Below are 20,191 nucleotides of genomic sequence, written 5' to 3'. Positions count from 1 at the left end.
AAATGCTTATTTTTGTGCTTTACCACAGAAGCAAATGTGCATTAAAACTATATGATAAAAATGTCATTTTTAAAAAAACATGCACATTTCTATGTTTGCAGACAGAGGGCATTCTAAGGATACTTGAAATCTGACACAACCTAAAACACTAGCTGAATTAGTTTGTCGTTTCAAACATTAAATTCTGAAGGCTCAAGACAACTTAAAGATGCATTGTAAATGAGGAGCTATGTTAATCCAAGATCATCCCTAAATGAACCAATAAATTACCAAAATTCATTTCTTCTAGAAGATAATTGGAAACCCTGGTGGCGTGGTGGTTAAGAGCTATGGCTGCTAACCGAAAGGTTGGCAGTTAGAATTCACCAGGGGCTCCTTGGAAAATCTATGGGGCAGTTCTACTCTGTCCTACAGGGTTGCTATGAGTCAGAATCGACTCAGGCAACGGGTTTGGTTTTTTTGGTAGAAGATAATTGGCTACATAAACCTCATACTTAATGATTTTAATTTTTTAGAAAGACTGTATGATTTTTCCATCATATGGAAACTCCTTATCCACACCCAAAAGGACTATGCTAAAACAATTCTAAACTAAGTTAAACTATCACAAAAAACTTTTGTTATACTTAGAATGATTATAAATTAATGTTACTAATGCCACAGACCACACATGAAAATACATTTCATTTCTTAAATTAAGTAATTACTTAATTATCTTACTTAAGAGGAAAAAAAGCAAGAGAAACAGTAAGTGGTTATAAAGTAGTTGTAAATGTTGAAAACACTAACACGATACATCAAATCCCTGTCTGAACAATAAAATTACACAGATATTCCTATCTAAATAAGAGTAAAGAAAGGGTAAATGCAAGCTGTGGCACTAACAATACCTACTGTGTGAATAAAGGGAGTAAACAGAAATTATTTTCATCCTATCTGCATTGATTCCACTCCCCAAACAATATCCTAACTTTACATAAGGCCTTAGCTAGCTGTCCCTGTACTAGAATTTCCAAAATGTAAATGCAGTTGCCAATAATAATAAAGTCACTTTACTTTTGGTGGCACTTAATTACTAAGCTCACCTCGTCTGAAATCCACAACAATCCTCTGAGGTAGGCAAGGCTGGAATGAACTAGCTTCTTCATTTGTACAAATGAGGTAGGTAGATAATACTAATGGTTTTCGAACATGCTTATCAGAATCCTGGTGGTTCTGAGGAAATGCATCAAAGATCTAGGGAGTGTCAGGTGGTGGTAAGTAGGGATTCAGATCTTTCACTCTAATTTCAACTAAAGGAACATTCATCTGTTTTATATATTGGGTTTATGAGAAATATTTTATTTTTAAGAACGGGTTGCACAGCTTACATGACCTCTAAGATCCTGTTTAGCTTCCATTTTACAGATAGACAACTAAGGCACAGAGACAACAAATGTCCTAGCCAAGGTCAAAGGTAGGAAATGCAAAGGACTTAGTTGAACTCTAAGAGCCCTGGTGATGCAGTGGTTAAGCACTCGGCTGCTAACTGAAAGGTCGGTGGTTTGAATCCACCAGTCATTTAGTGGGAGAAATGTAAAGATTACAGCCTTGGCAACCCCATGGGGCAATTCTCTTCTGTCCTATAGGGTCACTATGAGTTGGAATCAACTCGACAGCAAGGGGTTTAGCAGAGGCGGATTAATCAGTAAGCACAGTATGCACCAGCGTACAATAAGCCAAGGTACACATGGGCTTAACTGAATTTACTTGCTAACCCATGGTGAGCAATTTCACAAGGGTTTCACCACATCTTTGGGCCTGTGCATGTGTAACTTGCTTATTGGGTAATAACGGCCCTGGGGTTTAGTTTAACTCAGATCTAATTTAGTTCCTCCTTCTACACTATATTTCAGAGATGTCATGTATCCACTAATACCAGTTTTTTAAAAAAGTCACAACTGTCAGAAAGGAAACACACACAAAAAAGGAGGAATTTATTTCATTTTAATACAATTTTTATAAAATTTTAAATATGAAAAAGAAATCAAATATTTACCTCTTCTGGGAATTCTTCACTGACCAGAGACATAATCAGTGATGTCTTCCCAACTCTAGCTGTGAAAAGAAAAACCATTACTTTAATAAAGTGTTCAGGTTCTACATAAGCGCAAAATCAGCAACCATACAGGAAAGTTTGTTATTTGTTAGCTAAAATCAGAGTACCCAAATTACCAAGATTTAGTATAATACTTAAAAATATCTCATTTGTTTCCTTAGAAAAGTGATGCATACTTATTGTTTGAAAAAAATTACCAAAATACGCAATGTACAATGGAAAACATAAAAATCTCCCACAATATCCTCCATTAACAGAATTATCATACATAAATATATATAATATATTCTCTCAGATTTTTTCTACACTTACAGTAATGTATCATAACAATGTACCACAATGAGATAACAGTATTCATATCATTTTGTAACCCTCCTTTATCACTTAATTACATATTAGGGCAGTATTCCATGTCAACATATAAAAACCTATATATTTTTCTGACAGCTGTATAAGAACCTACTGTATGAAGTATCATACTTTATTTATGTAATCCCCTAATGATGAACATTTGGATTGTTTTCAAGGTTTCACTTTTACAAATACCGCTGCTATTTGTAATATGTGTAATATTTTCTATGGGATAAATTCTGAGAAGTGGAACTCAAGTTAGCATGCGTGATCTTTTTTGGTTTTAATAGACACTGTTAAATTACCTCCAAAATAGAATTAACCAATTTAAATCCTCACCAAGAGAATACCAGAGTGCCTATTTCTCTACATCCTTACATTTTTTCTTTTTACAGAGTATCATATTTAAAGGGTTAATAACAAGGTGAAAGAGTCCTGGGTGATGCAAACGGTTAACCTGTAACCCACTCGGCTGCTATCTAAAAGGCTGGAGAGGCTGGCATCTATCTACCCAGAGGAATCTCAGAAGAAATGCCTAGCAATCTACTTCCAAAAGATCAGTCATCGAAAACTCGGTGGAACACCACAGTTCTACTCTGACACACACAGGGTTTGGATGAGTTGGAATCTACTCAACAGCAACTGGTAACAAGGTAAAAGCAGATACTTTCCTGTTGCATTTTCTATTCTAGTCAGTTTCTAATGCACAAACTTTAAAATCTTAATTCTCATTCTGAAATTTGACTCCTATTCCCATCATTTTCTGATCATATAATTATTATTGTTAGACATTCAACTGCTTATCAACTAAATCCCTTTTGTGATTTTAGAGGAAAGCAGACCACCTGCCTATTAATCTCTGCCATCATAGGCTATGTGGTCATGTCTAATCTCGGCCATGTTAGAAAATCACAGTTTCCAAAACTAAAGTCTAAATACAAAAGAAACTTGGAAAGTTTTTAAAGTTAAGAACAGCTACATTCCCTTTTTAAATGACTAAAAGAAAGGGTGAACTAACAACACAAGAAAAGTCTCTGGAAAAATAATGAATAGCTGAACAAAGGAAGGATAGTATTGGTCAAAACAACTTAGAGGGTGAGCTGTGAACAACTGAGTGCTGCTGATGGAGGGATAGATATGATGGTCTAACAGGTATCTTCTAGCTCTGATTTCTACACAGCTTTTAAATTGACTTGTGTAGAAGGCTTGGGCCTTTTTCAAGGGGCTTACGGTGAGGTAACATTTCAATGAGTTCCGACCACGTCAGTGAATCAAGAGCCATCAGCACAGAACTGCTAGAATCTAGTCAACAATATCCACTTAACCGTCTCCCCAAAAAAATTTTTAGATGAGGAACCTGGAGTTTACAGACAGCGATTTTCTCAAGGTCTCACTAAAAAATAAATTGCAGACCTAAGGGAGTAACCCATCTCCTGATGGTCAAGCCAGTGTTCTTTCCCTTCTGATGCCACACTTTCAAATACTGTAAAAACTACTTAATAATTCAGCAGGAGAATGGTGACCCCTAAAGTCAGCAGAGAGTACATATACAAATACTACATGAGTTAATTAAAATTTTCACGGATTCACTGGTGACTAATTCAGCTCTGGCTCAGTTAGGCTTTTTTTTTTTAATACTTATTTTGAGAAAATTTTAGACTTACAGAAAACTGCAAAATAGTACAAAGAATTCATGTCTATTCTTTGCCCAAATCCCCCAAATGTTAACATTTTACCACATTTGCATTATCACTGTCTGATCATTATCTATCAGTCTGTCTCTCTCTATCTATATAATTTTTTTTCTAAAACATCTGAAAGGTCAGGAAAGTAATACCAATGATGCTATTATTTTATCCACAGACTTTATTCAGATACATTTTACTATTTTCCCCACTATTATCTTTCACAGAAAAAAAATTTTTTTCCCTCTGGTCTAGGATCCAATCCAGGATCAAACACTGTATTTGGCTGTCATGTCTCTTCAATCTCCTTTAATCTGGAAGACTTCCTCTATCTTTTCTGTCTTTCATGATCTTAACATTTTTGAAAAGTACAAGCCATTTAATTTATAGACTATCCTTCAATTAGGTTTGTGTAATGTTGTCTCATGGTTAATGTCAGATTTTGCATTTTTGGCAGAAATACTGCCAAAAGTGATATTGTGTCCTTATTGCAGTATAGCAAATAGCAGGTGATGTTAACTAGTCCCATTACTGGTGATGTTAGCTTTGAACGCTTGGATGAGGTAGTGTCTGCCAGGTTTCTCATGGTAAAGTTATTATTTTTTCCTTTGTAATTAATAAGTATCTTGTGGGAAGGTACTTTGAGACTATACAGTCTACTAGTACCTACTAGTTTCAGCATCCACTGATGAGTCTTACCTGAAACAAGTACTGTTATGGAAGTCACCAAATGGTGATTTTCTACCTCTATCAATTCTTCCACATTATTTCGTTACTGTCCTGTATGGAAAAAATTACCCTTCTGAGATAGATGGATCAGATATCAGATATGTGTGTATATGTGTGTGTGTGCATGTGCGTGTGTATCTAAGTATGAACTCACGGATTCCTGTATTAGTCTATGGGTTATAATGTTACAGTCATTATCTGGATGCTCAAATTGTTTCATTTTACTTTTAAAGATGACATTTATGCCAGTATAAACCAGCATGTACAATCAGATCCCATTTTATAAATAAATATGTATGTGCATAGCAAAAACCTGGAAGGATATATATGCCAGCTGTGGTTATCTCTGAAGTAAAGACAACTGTAATTTTCTTTTTTGTGCTTTTCTGTATTTTCTAAATTTTCTACCAAAAACATATATAATGTTTGCTACTAGAAGAGGCCAATAAGTGCTATTTTAAAAATGATTTTTTTTGTAGTGAAAACTGGCATGTTCTAAATTTGCAAAAGGCAATTGAAGTGTACACATGTCAACAGGTTATCATATTTTTATGCAAATAATGTACATCTATGTGTGTCTGCCAACCGTGCGTGCCCTTCCCCCCATGAAGTATTTTCATAAGTGCTGCTATGCCAATTTTTTTACATGTTGCTGTGTAAAAAAAAATTAGCAGAGCACGCTTATGAAATACCTTGTCAGGGGAGAGTGTAGTTGGCAAACAAACATAGAAGATAGGCATTATCTGCATAAAAACATGGTAAATGTATTCTTTCATCCTTCAACAAATACTTCTTGAGCACTGCTACATGCCAAGCACTCTTGCAGGTGCTGGGGACACCACAGTGATCAAGGCCATTAGATCTTCCCCACTCTTATGGAGAGTACATTCTAACGGAATTATGAAGTTATCACCAATAAAGTGAATACTTTCTACCCATCAGGATAAAAAGCAAAAGTTCAAAAACTGTAGTCATTTTAGATTCACCTCCCCTCCATATTCAGCACTCAAGTTCTGTCAAAATTCTCTTTGAAATTTTTAATATTCTTTCCTCTGTGTTCCCCCTTTCCCTAATTATGGCACTTTTACTGCAACACCTTCCAGTTCCCAACTTTCTACCCTCTTCTCCAGATTCTTCCCTCTTTGATCTACCAAGAATGATACAAAATGCCAGCCTATCTTTCTTACACACTCTTTTCACTTTCTAATGCATCCAATCAAAAGCCTCTTTGACTCCGAGTGACCTACCACATCAAGCTGAAACTATTCTACTGGCCTTTGGAGGCCATACATAATTTAGTACCAGCTCATCTATCTAATCTCATTTCCCACTAATCCCCATATAGTCCCCCAATTTGCTCAAATAACGTCATTCTGCTCTGTATAAGCACAAAAAAGCCATGATGAATCCTGCCACTCTCACATTGTTTTCCTCATCCAAAAGATCCTTTCCTTTCTTCCCTCTACTTGTCCAAACTTTAACCATCTCTCAAGGACAGCTCAAATTCGACCTCAACCCTAAAGACATTCCAGGGCACTGTAGCTCTAAAGTACTTTCCTTCCTCCTTTGAGCTATTCCTGTGTACCATAACTTACATTAAACTGTTATGAGTATGATAGATACTAAAATACTTAATATGTATGAGTCTACATAAACACAATAATCAAACTTTCTAATTTTATATAAATGGGGTGAAGGATCTCTAGGACATCAACCAGACTGAACTATTTGACTTCATTCACCTTGCCCAAGCACAATACTACTGCTACAGCTTCAGCACTGCCATTGGGTAATTGTCCTACCTCATGGCACTTCTAGAACTCTGAAGAGCTATGAATAGTAAGTGACTGCTGAGACAATCAAATAAAAAAAATACATTCCAAAATTACTTTGTTCAATTTGTTTCTACTCAAAAATAATGTTGAAATTTCAAATACTATTAAAGGAGGGCATGAGAGTTTTGTATTTATCAAAAGTGTTATGGCTCAAAAAATGGAGAAACACTGTAACACGCCTTCTATCTAGGACTGCAAGTTCCATCCAGACATATCTGGCCCCCTTCCTGGACCAAACTAAGAACAAAACTAGAAGAACATACAGAGTATTACTTTATGCTTCTACACGACCATCTTTTTTTTGTGTGTGCGGACGCCTACTATAAGTTCATTTGGTAAGTATTTACCTGAATATCGTATAAGTACAAAGTCTTAGATACTGTGTGGAGATAATATGGGAACTGTATTAAACAAGATAGATAAATTGCAATAGAAGAAGTATGATCAAGCGCTATGTTTAATCACTCTATGTAAAAAAGAAGAGAGGAGAGAGAGAAAGGGAAGGAAAAGTACCTTCTCCGAGAAGTCTTTAATAGCAAGAATCAAAAAACTCCTAATTTTTTTTTTTTAAATTTGGTCTCTGGGAGGAAAAAATGAATAATCACTAATCCAATTAAGACATGCATGTAGAATGCCGCATTGTGCCTGTGTAATACCGAGGCAACCTTCTAACGTATCACCAGTGATATCATGGACTTCCTAGACCTTGATGAAAACTTGACATTTCCTAGCAGCTACCTGAGCATCTCCAGAAAGACTAAGGAACGTGTATTTTGCTGTCCTCTACAGGAAACTCCAAGAAGGCCGGGGACATGTCTTTCTTGCTCACTGTTGAAGCCCTAGCTCACATGGCACTTAGTAAGTGTAGCTGTATAGTTTAGTGGTTAAGAGTGCAGATGTGAAATTCAGAAAAGTGGTTATTTTTGAGGGAAAGAGAGCACAATGCAATTGGAAGGGGGCTTCAGGAGATCGGTAATGTTTATTTTTTAAGCTGGGTGGTGGGTGTTTGTTGTAATATTCTTTATACCTTTTATATAAATATTTTACCAAAAAAAGGAAAAATATATATATAGGCTTTGGAATCAGCCAGTACTGGGCTGAAATCTTAGTTCCAGGACTTCCTAGCTGTTTCCTTGAGCAAGTCATCAAGTCGCAGTTTGTTCATCTATAAAATACAGTCTGAATAGCCTCACAGGATTGTCAAAGGATTAAATAAGATGACAGACACATCATGCTTAGAACAATACCTGGCACACATTAAGTACACAAATGGTAGCTGTTGTTATGTGTCTGAATGAATTAACGGAGTTAAGCGATCACTGGACTGGAACAGAAAATCTGTATTCGGGAACCAGCTATGCCACTGATTGTATGATCCTGAGTTGTCACTGTCTCTCTCGGCCTTAATTTTCTCATCAGTTAAAAAAAAAAAAAAAGGATTGGACCAAATGCTATCTAAATGTTAATATTCTATGATTAATCTCAACTATCATGTAGCACGGAGCCATGGTGGTGCAATGGTTAAGAGCTACGGCTGCTAACCAAAAGGTTGACGGTTCAAATCCACCAGCTGAAATGGGTTTGGCTTTTTGGTATCATGCAGCACACTCAGAAAACAGGCCTGTGACACAAGCAAAAGTGCCTGTTACACTAAGAAACATATAAAAGCCCACTGCCATCAAGTTGATTCCGACTCAAAGCGACCCTGTAGGACAGAGCAGAACTGTCCCATAGTTTCCAAGGCTGTAATCTTCATGGAAGCAGACTGCCAGATCTTTCTCCCACGGAGCAGATGGTGGGTTCAGAACTGCCAACCTTTTGGTTAGCAGCCAAACGCCTAACCACTGCACCACCAGGGAAAATATAACCAAAAAACCCAGTGCCTTCGAGTCAACTCCAACTCACAGCAACCCTATAGGACAGAGAACTGCCCCATAGGGTTTCCAAGGCTGTAAATCTTTACAGAAGCAGACTGCCACATCTTTCTCCCGCACGGTGGCTGGTGGGTTGAAACTGCCAACCTTCTGATTAGCCGTGAGAGCTTTAACCACTGCACCACCCAGGCTCCTTAGGGAGGATATAAAAACAAAACCAAACACATTGCTATCAAGTCAATTCCAACTCACAGTGACCCTGCAGAACAGAAGAGAACCGTCTCACAGGGTTTCCAAGGTTGGAATCCTTACGGAAGCAGACTGCCACAGTTTTCTCCCATGGAGCACCTGGTGGGTTCGAACCACTGACCTTCCTGTCAGTAGCCAGGCACTTAACCACTGCACCACCAGAGCTCCTTAAGGAAGATACAGTACCCTAGAAATGGAAGACAGATCCCCAAATTGTATCCATTTTAACAGTACATGGGAAAGTGATTTGGCAGCAACATTTAGCTATTCACAAGAACAAAGTGCAACACATCACATCTGTGTGGGGTCCAGGAATTTCTAGAACTTGCTGACTTAAATTCCACATTTCATAAACTCTTCTCCTTAAATAACTCCTTTCAGCATGATCTTCTTTAAGGTCCCAGCAACCCCAAACCTTCAGCTAGCTCAAGGTACTGTTCATCTCAACATCCATATAAGTCTACCCCACCCTAATTCCACATGATTATGCACAATGGAGACAAACAGTTATCTTAAACTGAGACCACACCACTGTCCTCTTAAATTCCAGCACCAGGAAACCTAGAACTTGGACCTCCAGTCTATTTTCTACTCTTGATAACGGATGCTGCACAGCAAGATAAATATATCTGGGAGAGAGTTCTAATAAGATTTCTGTAAAGAGTGGTAATGTCTGACTTAAGACAAATACCACACAGCAGAACTCTTCGTGGATCACCAGACAGGAGAATGCCTCTGCTGGCAAGTCCGATCACTCCACGGCTCTGTTCTTTCTGTAATTTATTTCAGTAGTAGTATAACTCCCAGATACTTAAAACAACAAACCTCTTGGAAGATCCAATGCCTGCACAATTCCTGTGACCTTTGAGCTTTGGGCCCTTCTGGCCCCAGTGGAGATGCCTGTTTTTCCCCTTGTATCTCCAAAATATTCAAAAATTCACAAAATATTTCACAAATACCACCAGCACAGATATTCCTACAAACTTTCCCATTTCTAAAGAACTCTCCTGGGTATCGTACACATCTCTACATTCTTACCCCTGACCTACTATGTTAAGAATGGGAAAAATGAATCAGATGCTCAATAGCTCAGATGTTCCTTGGTAATCAAAAGGCAAACAGGTTCTACTCTTGGTCTTTGAGAAATCTGCCTATCTTAACACCCTAAAACCTTAATTCTTCTTATAATCTCCTTTTCAGAATTACTTTTTAAAAATTTTGCTGTATCCCACCACTCCAAGTTCCTCACCAGCTTCAGAAGTAACCTACAGAATGTTTAATCCAGAGCTCAAAAAGGTTAAACAAAATAATAAAGATTAATCACCACAGTTAAAAGTCTACTAGTTTCCAAGAAAGTTAAGAACTTGCTGCTCCTTAATCACAATCATTTGAGATCCCTTAGCAAAACAATGCAGGCCTTGAACAGGTGTTCCTTATTATCTTTAAAGCCACCCCTCCCCCCCGCCACCATGATGCTTAAAATTCATTCATTCTTCATCTCCCTTCTTAAAATTCATCAGAACAACACTTTTCCTGGTCATACAGGGTCCCTTTCTGCTTTTCCCATGGACCCCCTGTGTCCCCAGTAATATTTTCAGAACAGAAAGACCAACATTCTGAGGAAATTCAAATTTCTTCATAGCTCAATTCATCAGTAGGCTACTGTCTGAAGGGCAGTTCTGGCTGCCTGTGCAGCATGAGAGCTCCCGCTAAAGTATAAACCTGCCACCAGGTCTATTCCAACAGCACTGGCCTCAAGAACAGGAAAGGAAACACCTTGGCAGGAGAGGAGGTATTGAAACACTCCTCCCTTCCCCAAGACCTAATGTAACATCAGAAATGACTGGCCCCGTGAAAGCCTACCTTCCTCTGCAGGCAAGCACTCAACTTGCTAACCTCTGACCACTCAAACTGGGCAGAAAGCCTGGGCCCTAAGATCAGTGGTCACAATTCAGTTTGCTGGTGCTAACTGGCAGAGCCTCTAATACCTTCCTGTCTCTGCTGATCTCCTGACCCACAATCGAACTAATATACCCACTCGGAAACTGTTAGTCACTTTAGCTACTAAGAGCCCCATTAACTCATATTTTCTGCCTATTTCCAGAACAAGGAATTCTACAAACGTACTCAAACTTAGTTACTCCAAATCCCGGGTCTACACCACCTCTCTTGAATGTAAACCTTCTACTCAACAAGCGTTTTGGTCTAATCAGGCTCTCGGTCCTGGCTTCTCTTTGCCTACTCTGTGCAGTAACAGTCAGTGCTCTGCACAAGTTCTGAAGCTTCTCACACTGTCACTTTAAAAACACCTTAACCACTTTTAATACAAAATACAACGTCATTTTTCACAGTAGAGTGCTTAAGACAACAATTCTTTATAAATATCAGAGCCTGTGTAAAATGTGGATAATTTTTTTTTTAAAAGGTAACAGTTTACAAGTGGTATCATGGAAATAGTATGAATTTATGAATCAAACAAACTCAGGATTAAATCCCTATTCCACTACTTACTAGCTAATGTGATCTTTGGCAAATTACTAAACCTCTTTAAACTTCAGTGTCCTCATCTATGAAATGGGGATTATGATGTTATCTACCCTAAACTGTTGTTGGGAGCATTAAAGGCTCCAGCACACTGCAGATATCTGGGAAATGTTAGTTTTCCTTTCCTTTGTTTAAGTATCACCTTTTCTAATTATTTGTACTTCAAAACATATGTAATTGTCTTTTTCCTAAAGTTTGAATGGCTTCACTCTTGTTACTTCACCTTTTGAAATAATGCTTACATAGGCACATCAAGACCTGTTTTCAACTACAGCAATTTAACAGCTTTACTTATGGTTGAACATAATAGATACCCAAGATAGTGGTATTAAAAAGTACAAATAATTTTTTAATTTATTTACATATAAGTACTACCTTTTAGAATGTGATACTTTTTAAAATTTACTCATACCCTACCTCGTCTGGAAAAGGATTTGAGGCAGCTTACCTGTTACCATCGAGTTGATTCTGACTCATAGCAACCCCACAGGACAGAGCAGAACTGCCCCATAGGGCTTCCAAGGAGCGGCTGGTGGATTTGAACTGTTGACCTTCTGGTTAGCGGCCAAGCTCTTAACCACTGCGCCACCAGGGCTCCACCGAGGCAGCATAGCAGTCATTAAATATAACAATTCTGTTAAGCAGTTTACAGTCGGCTGCTAACCTAAGGTTGGCGGTTCGAACCCACCCAGAGGCTCTGCAGAAGAAAGGCCTCATGAACTGCTTCTGTAAAGATTACAGCTAAGAAAACCCTATGGTGCAGTTCTACTCTGTAACACATGGAGTCACCATGAGTCAGGGGCCAACTCGAAGGCAGCTAACAACAACATCTAGTTTTTGAAATAACTGTATAATAAAAGGGGCTCTGGTGGCGCAGTGGTTAAGAGCTATGGTGTGCTACGGCTGCTAACCAAAAGGTCAGTAGTTTGAATTCACCAGCTGCTCCTTGGAAACCCTATTGGAGCAGTTCCACTCTGTTCTATAGGGTCGCTATGAGTCGGAAACAACTCGACGGCAATGGGTTTTTTGGTTTTTGGTATAATAAAAGGTCTTTTAAAAATCAAAGAACATGAATCTCTTCTACATAAAAGTCCAAGAGTGATTTCCTTTTTATAGGAAAGTTCAAAATTAGAGCAAGAGAAACAAATTACAGTGAACTCTGAGCAAACGAGCACGTTTTCATCAGTATGACTTGGGTTTCCTTTTGGAAAGGCAACAAGATGATAACTACTTTAATAAAGGATTACACAGATATGATTTAGTTAAGAAATGCTTCAGTGAATTTAAGCTAAGGATTTTGCTTTCCTTAAGGCCTACCTACCTAACCTTGAGTAAGCCTATCAAAGAAATAAAGAAGCAGCCAGTTTAAAATCAAAATAGGCCACATTTAAGCTAATTAAAATTGAGAAATAAATTAAAATGCCTTAGAGATAAGAAAAAACATTTTAGAATATTAAATTTTAAAAACTATTTAAATAAACCTAACACCAAAAAAGTACTTTAACAATGGCAGATATGACTATAAACACTAAATATTTTTTTAAATGCTCCAGAAAATAAAAATTGTTTCCATAAGGGCACAAAATCCCAAGCTCTTCTCAAATCATTTTACTAATTAAATTTTATGTTTAATACGGAGGACAAAAAAGTATCCTTTGTTAACCAGCCATTTGATGGTCTTTACTTCCTCTATCTTGCCTGAGAAATACTGAAATGATCTATAAAAACAAAAAGCAAGGCCACAATTACCCCCAAAGACAGAAGGCCTTATGATTCAGTTCAACACAACATGCCACAGTTTTGTCTGAGACTCCATGCTTCTAAGTAGGTCATCCATGGGAAATATAATTCATCACTAGAGAACAAATTATTTAGATTTACCCAGGCTACAAATTTCTTTGTCTTCTCATCACATCTTTTGAGCATCTAGTTCTAAACGACTGCAAAATTCCTAATATTCATGAAGCAGAAATAACGTTTTCTGGTTCCAATTACCACCCTACCAGTCATACTGGCTATTTTTCTTGATAACAAACACCCCTTGCTTCAAGTGGCAGAGGGCCCTACTCCTCATTTTTATCTGCTTCTTTGTTAAGAAGCTTTGTTGCCGCTTCCTACATTACCGTAGTAAGAACATACGGGGGGTGGGGGGAGTACAAATAGGGAGTTATATTTTTAACTGGAAAACTTTAGCATTTGGGGAAATAACCAACACTGTTCCAGAGGAAAATTTCACTGACCATATGCAGAAGGAGAAATGCTGTCACACAGCTACAGCCCATCCCTCTCCTTCAAACCAGATCAACACTGGTGCCCAACTGGTGGCAGAGGAGCAAAAAAGACACTATAGAACAGGTTTCAATACATTTGTGAGGACGATGTAGAACAGACTCTCTATTCAAACATCCTTGGCCATAGAATATCACCCAGGTACTAAACACAGTATAATTGAAACTAGACAAGTTTAATCTTTAAGTAGAATTCTAATAAAGACCAGAATAGAGAGCAATATGACTTCAAAATGACCACAGTTTTTTTTTTATAAAATAAATGCTAGCTTATATCTGAAATCTCTTCGATGCTTACACCTAGCTTATACCTGAAGTATCTTTCCCCAGCCCTTTCAATCCTCTAAAACAGCTTCTGGTGTTTCAAGGTGAAGCTGACCTCTTTTGGTAAGGACTGTAATTTCTGGGGTAGCCCTACTCTGCCCTATAGGGTCGCTATGGGTCAGAATCAACTCGACGGCACACAACATAATTCCTGACAGCCAAGTGGTGAAATGCACGTGGCAGTGTTACCCTAAGTCACTGGTCTACTCTACCACCAAAAAACAGGAATCTCCCAACAAAACAAAGCGAAGGACATGGAACAAGAGACAGGATGAATGCTGCCCCTTCAAATCCTTACAATAACCACATCAGACTGGATTTAAAAAGGAGAATGATCACATTTTTATGACTGAGAGGAATGGTTGGGAAAACTAGGAAAGTCTAACAACCTGAACTAATTTGAGATCATCCATTCTTCCAACAACTCCTTCTTTGAGCGCCCACTTTGTGCCAGGCCTGTTCTAGGCACTGGAGACGTGGCAATGAACAAGACAAATTCCGTCCCTCATGCAGCTTCCTTTCTAACCAAAGCGACCAACAATGGACAAATACGCAGGGTAATGGGGATAATGACTGGGAGGGCATTCTTGTAGACAGCAGTGAAGGACAGAGCAGGATAGAGAGCTAGCTGTCGAGGGCCTCGTAGTTCTGCACAAAAAGTCTGAGCTTTATTCTAAGTGAAAGCAGGAATGACTGGTGAATTTTAAAAGGGAGTAATATAGGATCTGAGATATTTTTTAAAGATGACTACACCCGCTACATGGAGAATGGACAAAAGAAGAATCAGGGAGACCCCCTAAGGAGATACAGGACAGAGCCAGTGGAAGCCTGAACTAGTTTGGCAGAGATTTCGATAATAAACTAATCAGATAAGAGCTACAAGATTAATTTGAAAAGAGGATAACAGTCCTACTTTCTTAATGAATCTGACCAGCAGAAGACAAACACAGCTCAATTAAAAACAAGGAAGATTTCATTAAAACTAAACTTATCCTGTTTACTTTTAATGTAGTTGCATGAGTTAGATAAAAGGGTATTAAGGCCCTTGCTAATTTTACCATAATAAGGATACCTGTTAAGCATAGTAATGCAAATCTACTTAAATACAAATTTGGGCCTACTAATTTGACAATAAAAAATTATGATCTGAAGAGCTACGTTTTGCATGAGAACATTTTAAAAGATTTTTAAAATTTTGTTTTGTTTAAAGAATAGTAACTGATTTTCAATTTGGCCTGAATAGTATTTGATATGTATGATAATTAAGATAACAAGATGTTGATGATCTTTTAAAAGCTTTGTCTTTCTCTGAAGATAAATATCTTAAAATTTATAGACAGCCTAACTTCTCTGATCTAAGCACTAACAAGGCATTAAGCAATTAGTCAGCATTAAAGCCTGATGGATTAGAAGTGGGTCAAGAAAAGATCCTATTCACCTCAAGAGTAAAGTACGGGTGTAGCCAACAATGTTGCAACTATCCACAACTATTTCAGCTGCTGTGTGGCTCAGGGACAGGTAATGACAACAATAAAATGTATGTAATGTTAAGAATAAATAGGTTTTACTATGATGATACCAGAAATGATGCTCCTTTTTCTGGGCTTTTCCCACTCCTGTTGGTTAACCATCTTAAAACTATAACTGGAAACTAGACTCACTCAAATGAGCGAGTAATAACCCAAATTGCTACTGCTTTTTTCCTACTATCAGTGATGTCCATATATTAGACCTTGACCACACTAATGTTTGCTTAGTATTTAAACTGCTGCCACCAGCCTAACAACTGTCAAATATTTACATTAAATCTCAAAAAGTAATGCTTCAAATATTCCTCCTCAAAATACCAGCCTTTAAATAACTAGATTTATGTATTTCAATTAAGTATTAACTCAATTTCTAATATTTTAAATGTCAGAAAAACATTGCATGTATGATAGTTGGCCTAAAGCTTTTGGTATTACCCTTTTAAGAAAACTGACTCCCTTAAAAAGTAAGGCTCTCTCTTATGTCAAGTTTCTCCCTAATGTTTCTATAATCAGAAAACTCTTGCATATCCACTTTTACCAATTTTCTTATTTGCTTTCATTTTGCATAACACTGCTTTTTAATTCTTCTAACAAGCTTTGAACTCTTGTTACGTATTCCTAAGTAAATAATACTGTTAATATATTAACTCAAATCTCCTAAGGCTGACAATGTATCTCACATATGTATACCATTTCTAATTAGACGTTTTACAGATTAACAATTATATGTAATTGCTTCCTATATTCAAAACTAAACCCAAAACATGGGATTTTTGTTTTTACAAAATTAGTATAAAAAATTTTAAGCTTTAAAACTATTTTATGATACCATTAAGGACCACTTTCTTAAACGGGTCATCTACTCACATTCCCTACCTTGCTCCAGATGCACTGAGCATGAATAATATGTTAAATAACACCTTCCAGAACTTTGCTAAAGAAATACACACTAAGATATGGTTACAAAGACTAAAATTCACAACTGCAAACCAAAAAGTAAACTGTTTGGCTAAGCCTACTTCTAAATTCTGATTCTAAAGGAAGAAACAGCAGGTGAACAAAGAATATAAAAGAACACTACAGAAGAGGGTAAAAAATGTGCTAGCTTTCTTCCTCAGGTGTTCATCACAGTGACCTGGAGGGGCTACTCATGAATGGAAAGTGGTTTAGAATAGAATGCTTCAAAAGAGCAATGGCAGAGCATTAACTAATGTATTTTAAAACAATCAACATCGAGCTCTCCCCAGCCCACTTTCTTCTTTTAGTCCTACAGTCTGAGTCATGTAACTTGCACGGTCCCTGCTGTTCTGTCCCATGTCGGTGAAGAGAAGGCATTTCTCCTTTACTGTATCTTCAAAAGGTGAACTCTAACAAACTCTAGTGGGTCTCGGGTATGTGTGTCTGTTTGGCCTCGTGTCTCTCTGTTGGTACTTATACATCAGTAGCTACGGAACGTACACTGCTTAAAAAGAGGGGGGCAAATTAGGCTTCAGGGTAACCATAATTTCCTCAACTAAGGACCCCCCTCCCCAAATAATTATTCATTCACTGACCGCTTGTACAACTGGTATAACTTGAAGTTGAAAGTACATTTTTGGGAAAACATCCAGTGTACTAGGAGTGACTCCACCGCAAAGTACAAGTATGGTTAAAAACGCTCCACCCCTAACTGTCAGTGTCTAAAAAGAGGGAGCGAAGACAGCGAGGGCAAAAAAAAAAAAAATCCAGAAACCTGACCTTGCCCACAAGTCAGATAGTTCTGCACGCCTCCCCCTAGCTTCCCCGAGAGCCGGTTCACGCCATCCTAATTGGTCAGTCTGCCGGTTCCAGCACCTGTCTGGCAGTGACAAGGGAGTCTCCACGGAAGACGAGAGGGTCTGAAGAGGAAAGAGGCGGCCTCGAAAACGGTGGGGCCCAGGAGAAAAGGACTCGAAAAGGAAAAGGAGGATAGGACCTTCCGAGGGATGAGGCCGGCGGTTAGAGGCAGGTGAGGACGGGTCTTGGGAGGACGACTGGGGGACAAGGGAAGGGAGTCTTAGGAGGGCCCAGGTAAGATAAGGGGATCAGGGCCGCCTGCGGGCAGCCAAATGGGAAGAGCGAAGAGTCTGGGAGGCCCGCAAACGCGGAGGGAGGACAATGGGGCGGCGAGGGAAGAGCGCTACGAGCGAGCAGGACAGAGGCAGGGGCTGCGGCGGCAGCGGGGGCCGCGGAGGGCCCGGTGCACGAACTCACGTTCTCCCACCAACAGGATCCGCACGTCTTTCTTCATGTCTGCGGTTCGCAGGGGCCGGGCTCGGCCCGCACGCATGGAGCGGACTCCTCTCGCCGGGAGCGCCCACCCCACGATGCCGCTCTCCCGCGCTGCCGGCGCCGCCTGCCAGCCTCCCCCGCCACCCCGCCCGAGCCTCGGCCACCAGGTCCCGCCGCACCGCCTCCTCGGCTGTTCCACGGCTCGGGAACTGGGACAGCGCCTGCTCCACCTCCTCCCGCTCCACGGGCGGCCGCAGCAGCGGGGCAGACGGGGCGCGGCGAGGGACAAGCGCTTTCGGAACGCAAACGCGTTCCGGGACTGAGCAGCGCCCCTTCCGTCAGGTTTCGCGCAGCGCAGCGTCTGGGAGCGTTGCTTGTTGGGCATAGCTGCCAGGGATTCGCTTTGAGTACGGAATTTAAGTAGCCGATTAGCTAGTCTAACCACATTTATTTTACAGAGTAGAGGCAGGTCACGTAGCTAGAACTTGGCAATGACTCAGAGGAGAGATCTCATCAGAATATAAGTTCTTGGAGGGCAGCATCTGTCTACCTGATTCTCGGTTGTTCCCCCATCTTATTGGACCTCAGCAAATGCTTCACTGAATAAAAGGATGACTGGCTCCCAGGATCGGCTCCTTTCCACTACCCAGAGCCCATCACTCTAGTGCTTTTTGCTTCTGGTGCTTATAAACTATAATTACAATAACAAGGTTAGTTTTTGTGCTGTTTGTGTAAACAGATTCATTTCTTGGTAGCCAAACTAAGAGATTCTTCTCTCTTTATGTTTACTGTGTGGTAAGATCTTATTATACTTGTCTTGCCCAGCATAGTGTTGAACACATAAATGTCACTGGTTAGTAAACTCTTAGTGATTTTTCCAACATTGCCTTAATTTTCTCCTGACCCTTTCCACCCGGAGGAATTTGTTGCTCCATCACTGGTGCTAGTACAGTGGTTGGCTCTATCTGTGCATAATGTACCTTTTTTTCTATCTTAAGTATTACATAATAAATTGTAAAAGGAAATAAAATGTGCATCATACCAACCCCCCCCCCCTTTCTCCTAGGAGAAGCAGTGTTGTCTAATGTAGCAGTTAAGAACTCCTGACAAATTGCCTGGGTTTAAATCCAGATTCCATCACCTAATAGCTGTGTGATCCTGAGCAAGCTCTTTTACTTCTCTGAGGCTGTTTCTTCTGCAACACAGCAATAACGATAATACCTACCTCTTAAGGTGCTCATGCTGGGAGAAAGATATGGCAGCCTGCTCCCGTAAAGATTACAGCCTTGGAAACCCTGTGGGGCAGTTCTACTGTGTCCTATATAGGGTCGCTATGAGTCGGAACGGAGCTTACGACAATGGGTTTTTTGAGTAAGGCAGTTATGAGGAGTAAATAAGGTAATACACATCAAGCATTTGATGCAGTGCCAGACTCATAGCACATGCTCTACTAATGTCAGCTATCACTACCGTCATAAAAGTTCATTGGAAAGTTGTATATCCATGGGCTTTAAGGCAAATACATTGTTGTTTTCTATAATATTTCACCATCTTAGTTATATGATGTCCCTAAGGAGTATAGGCCACCACCTATCTGTCAGTTTGTCGTACTGTGGTGGCTTGTATGTTGCTATGATGCTGGAAGCTATGCCACTGGTATTTCAAATACAGCAGGGTCACCCATGGTAAACAGGTTTCAGCAAAGCTTCCCAACTAAGACAGACTAGGAAGAAAGTCCTGGCGATCCAAAAATTAGCCAGTGAAAACCTGTGGACCATAGATATTGTCCAAGACTTCTACTCATTTACTTTGAACGCCATTATCAGGAGGAACCAATTGGTGGAGAAGGACCTCATATTTGGCAAAGTAGAGGGCCAGGGAAGGTAAGGGAAACCCTCAGTGAGATGGATTGACACAATGGCCACAACAACGGACTTAAACATACCAATGATCATGAGGATAACACAGGACTGGGTAACATTTTGTGCTGTTATACATGGAATTGCCATGAGTCAGAGTTGACGCAAGAGCAGCTAACAACAAAAAGTATAGGGGAGGAAGGCATTCCAAAAACCATTGTTGCTGTGATATGATAAGAAGGAAGACAGGAAAGACACATTCCTTGATCACTGGGAGATGATGAAGGCAAATACCAGGATTGATGCAAGTAAGATGCTTCAGTCTCTCCACTCCTGCCCACATCCCAGTGAGTGGAAATGTGGAATTCAGGAGGGTTATTACTTGATCTTTCAGGAAAAAAGTATTTTTCAGAATTTTAGAATTACAAAATGTTTGAATTGGAAGGATTCTTGTAGAGCACCTATTCCAACCCCATTACTCTGTAGGAAGAAAGGCAAGACCCAGGGAGATGCAGCGACTTGCCAAAGGCAGAACAGCTGAGCTTGAGCCCTGGCTCTGCCATTCCCTAGTGTGTG

At 39.4% G+C, this 20,191-nt stretch overlaps 1 protein-coding gene across 5 annotated transcripts in view; it reads right to left on the bottom strand.

Moving 5' to 3' along the window:
- Positions 1–17,907, bottom strand: part of RHOT1 (ras homolog family member T1) — a 61,616-nt gene extending 43,709 nt beyond the window's left edge. For all 5 annotated transcript variants that reach the window (XM_004385400.2, XM_004385398.3, XM_004385399.3 and 2 more), the window contains exons 1-2: positions 17,739–17,907; positions 2,039–2,097 (exon numbers count right to left, since the gene is read on the bottom strand). In XM_004385400.2, coding sequence (XP_004385457.1) covers positions 2,039–2,097; positions 17,739–17,814 — 135 coding nt within the window. In that variant the 5' untranslated portion in view covers positions 17,815–17,907. The remainder of the gene's footprint in view (positions 1–2,038; positions 2,098–17,738) is intronic.
- Between the last annotated feature and the right edge of the window lie 2,284 nt (positions 17,908–20,191).

The sequence above is a fragment of the Trichechus manatus genome, unplaced genomic scaffold (genome assembly GCF_000243295.1).
Source record: "Trichechus manatus latirostris isolate Lorelei unplaced genomic scaffold, TriManLat1.0 scaffold00138, whole genome shotgun sequence".
Taxonomy (NCBI): Eukaryota; Metazoa; Chordata; class Mammalia; order Sirenia; family Trichechidae; genus Trichechus; species Trichechus manatus.
Note: the sequence above shows the minus strand (reverse complement) of the source record. Positions and strands in the feature narration are given on the sequence as shown.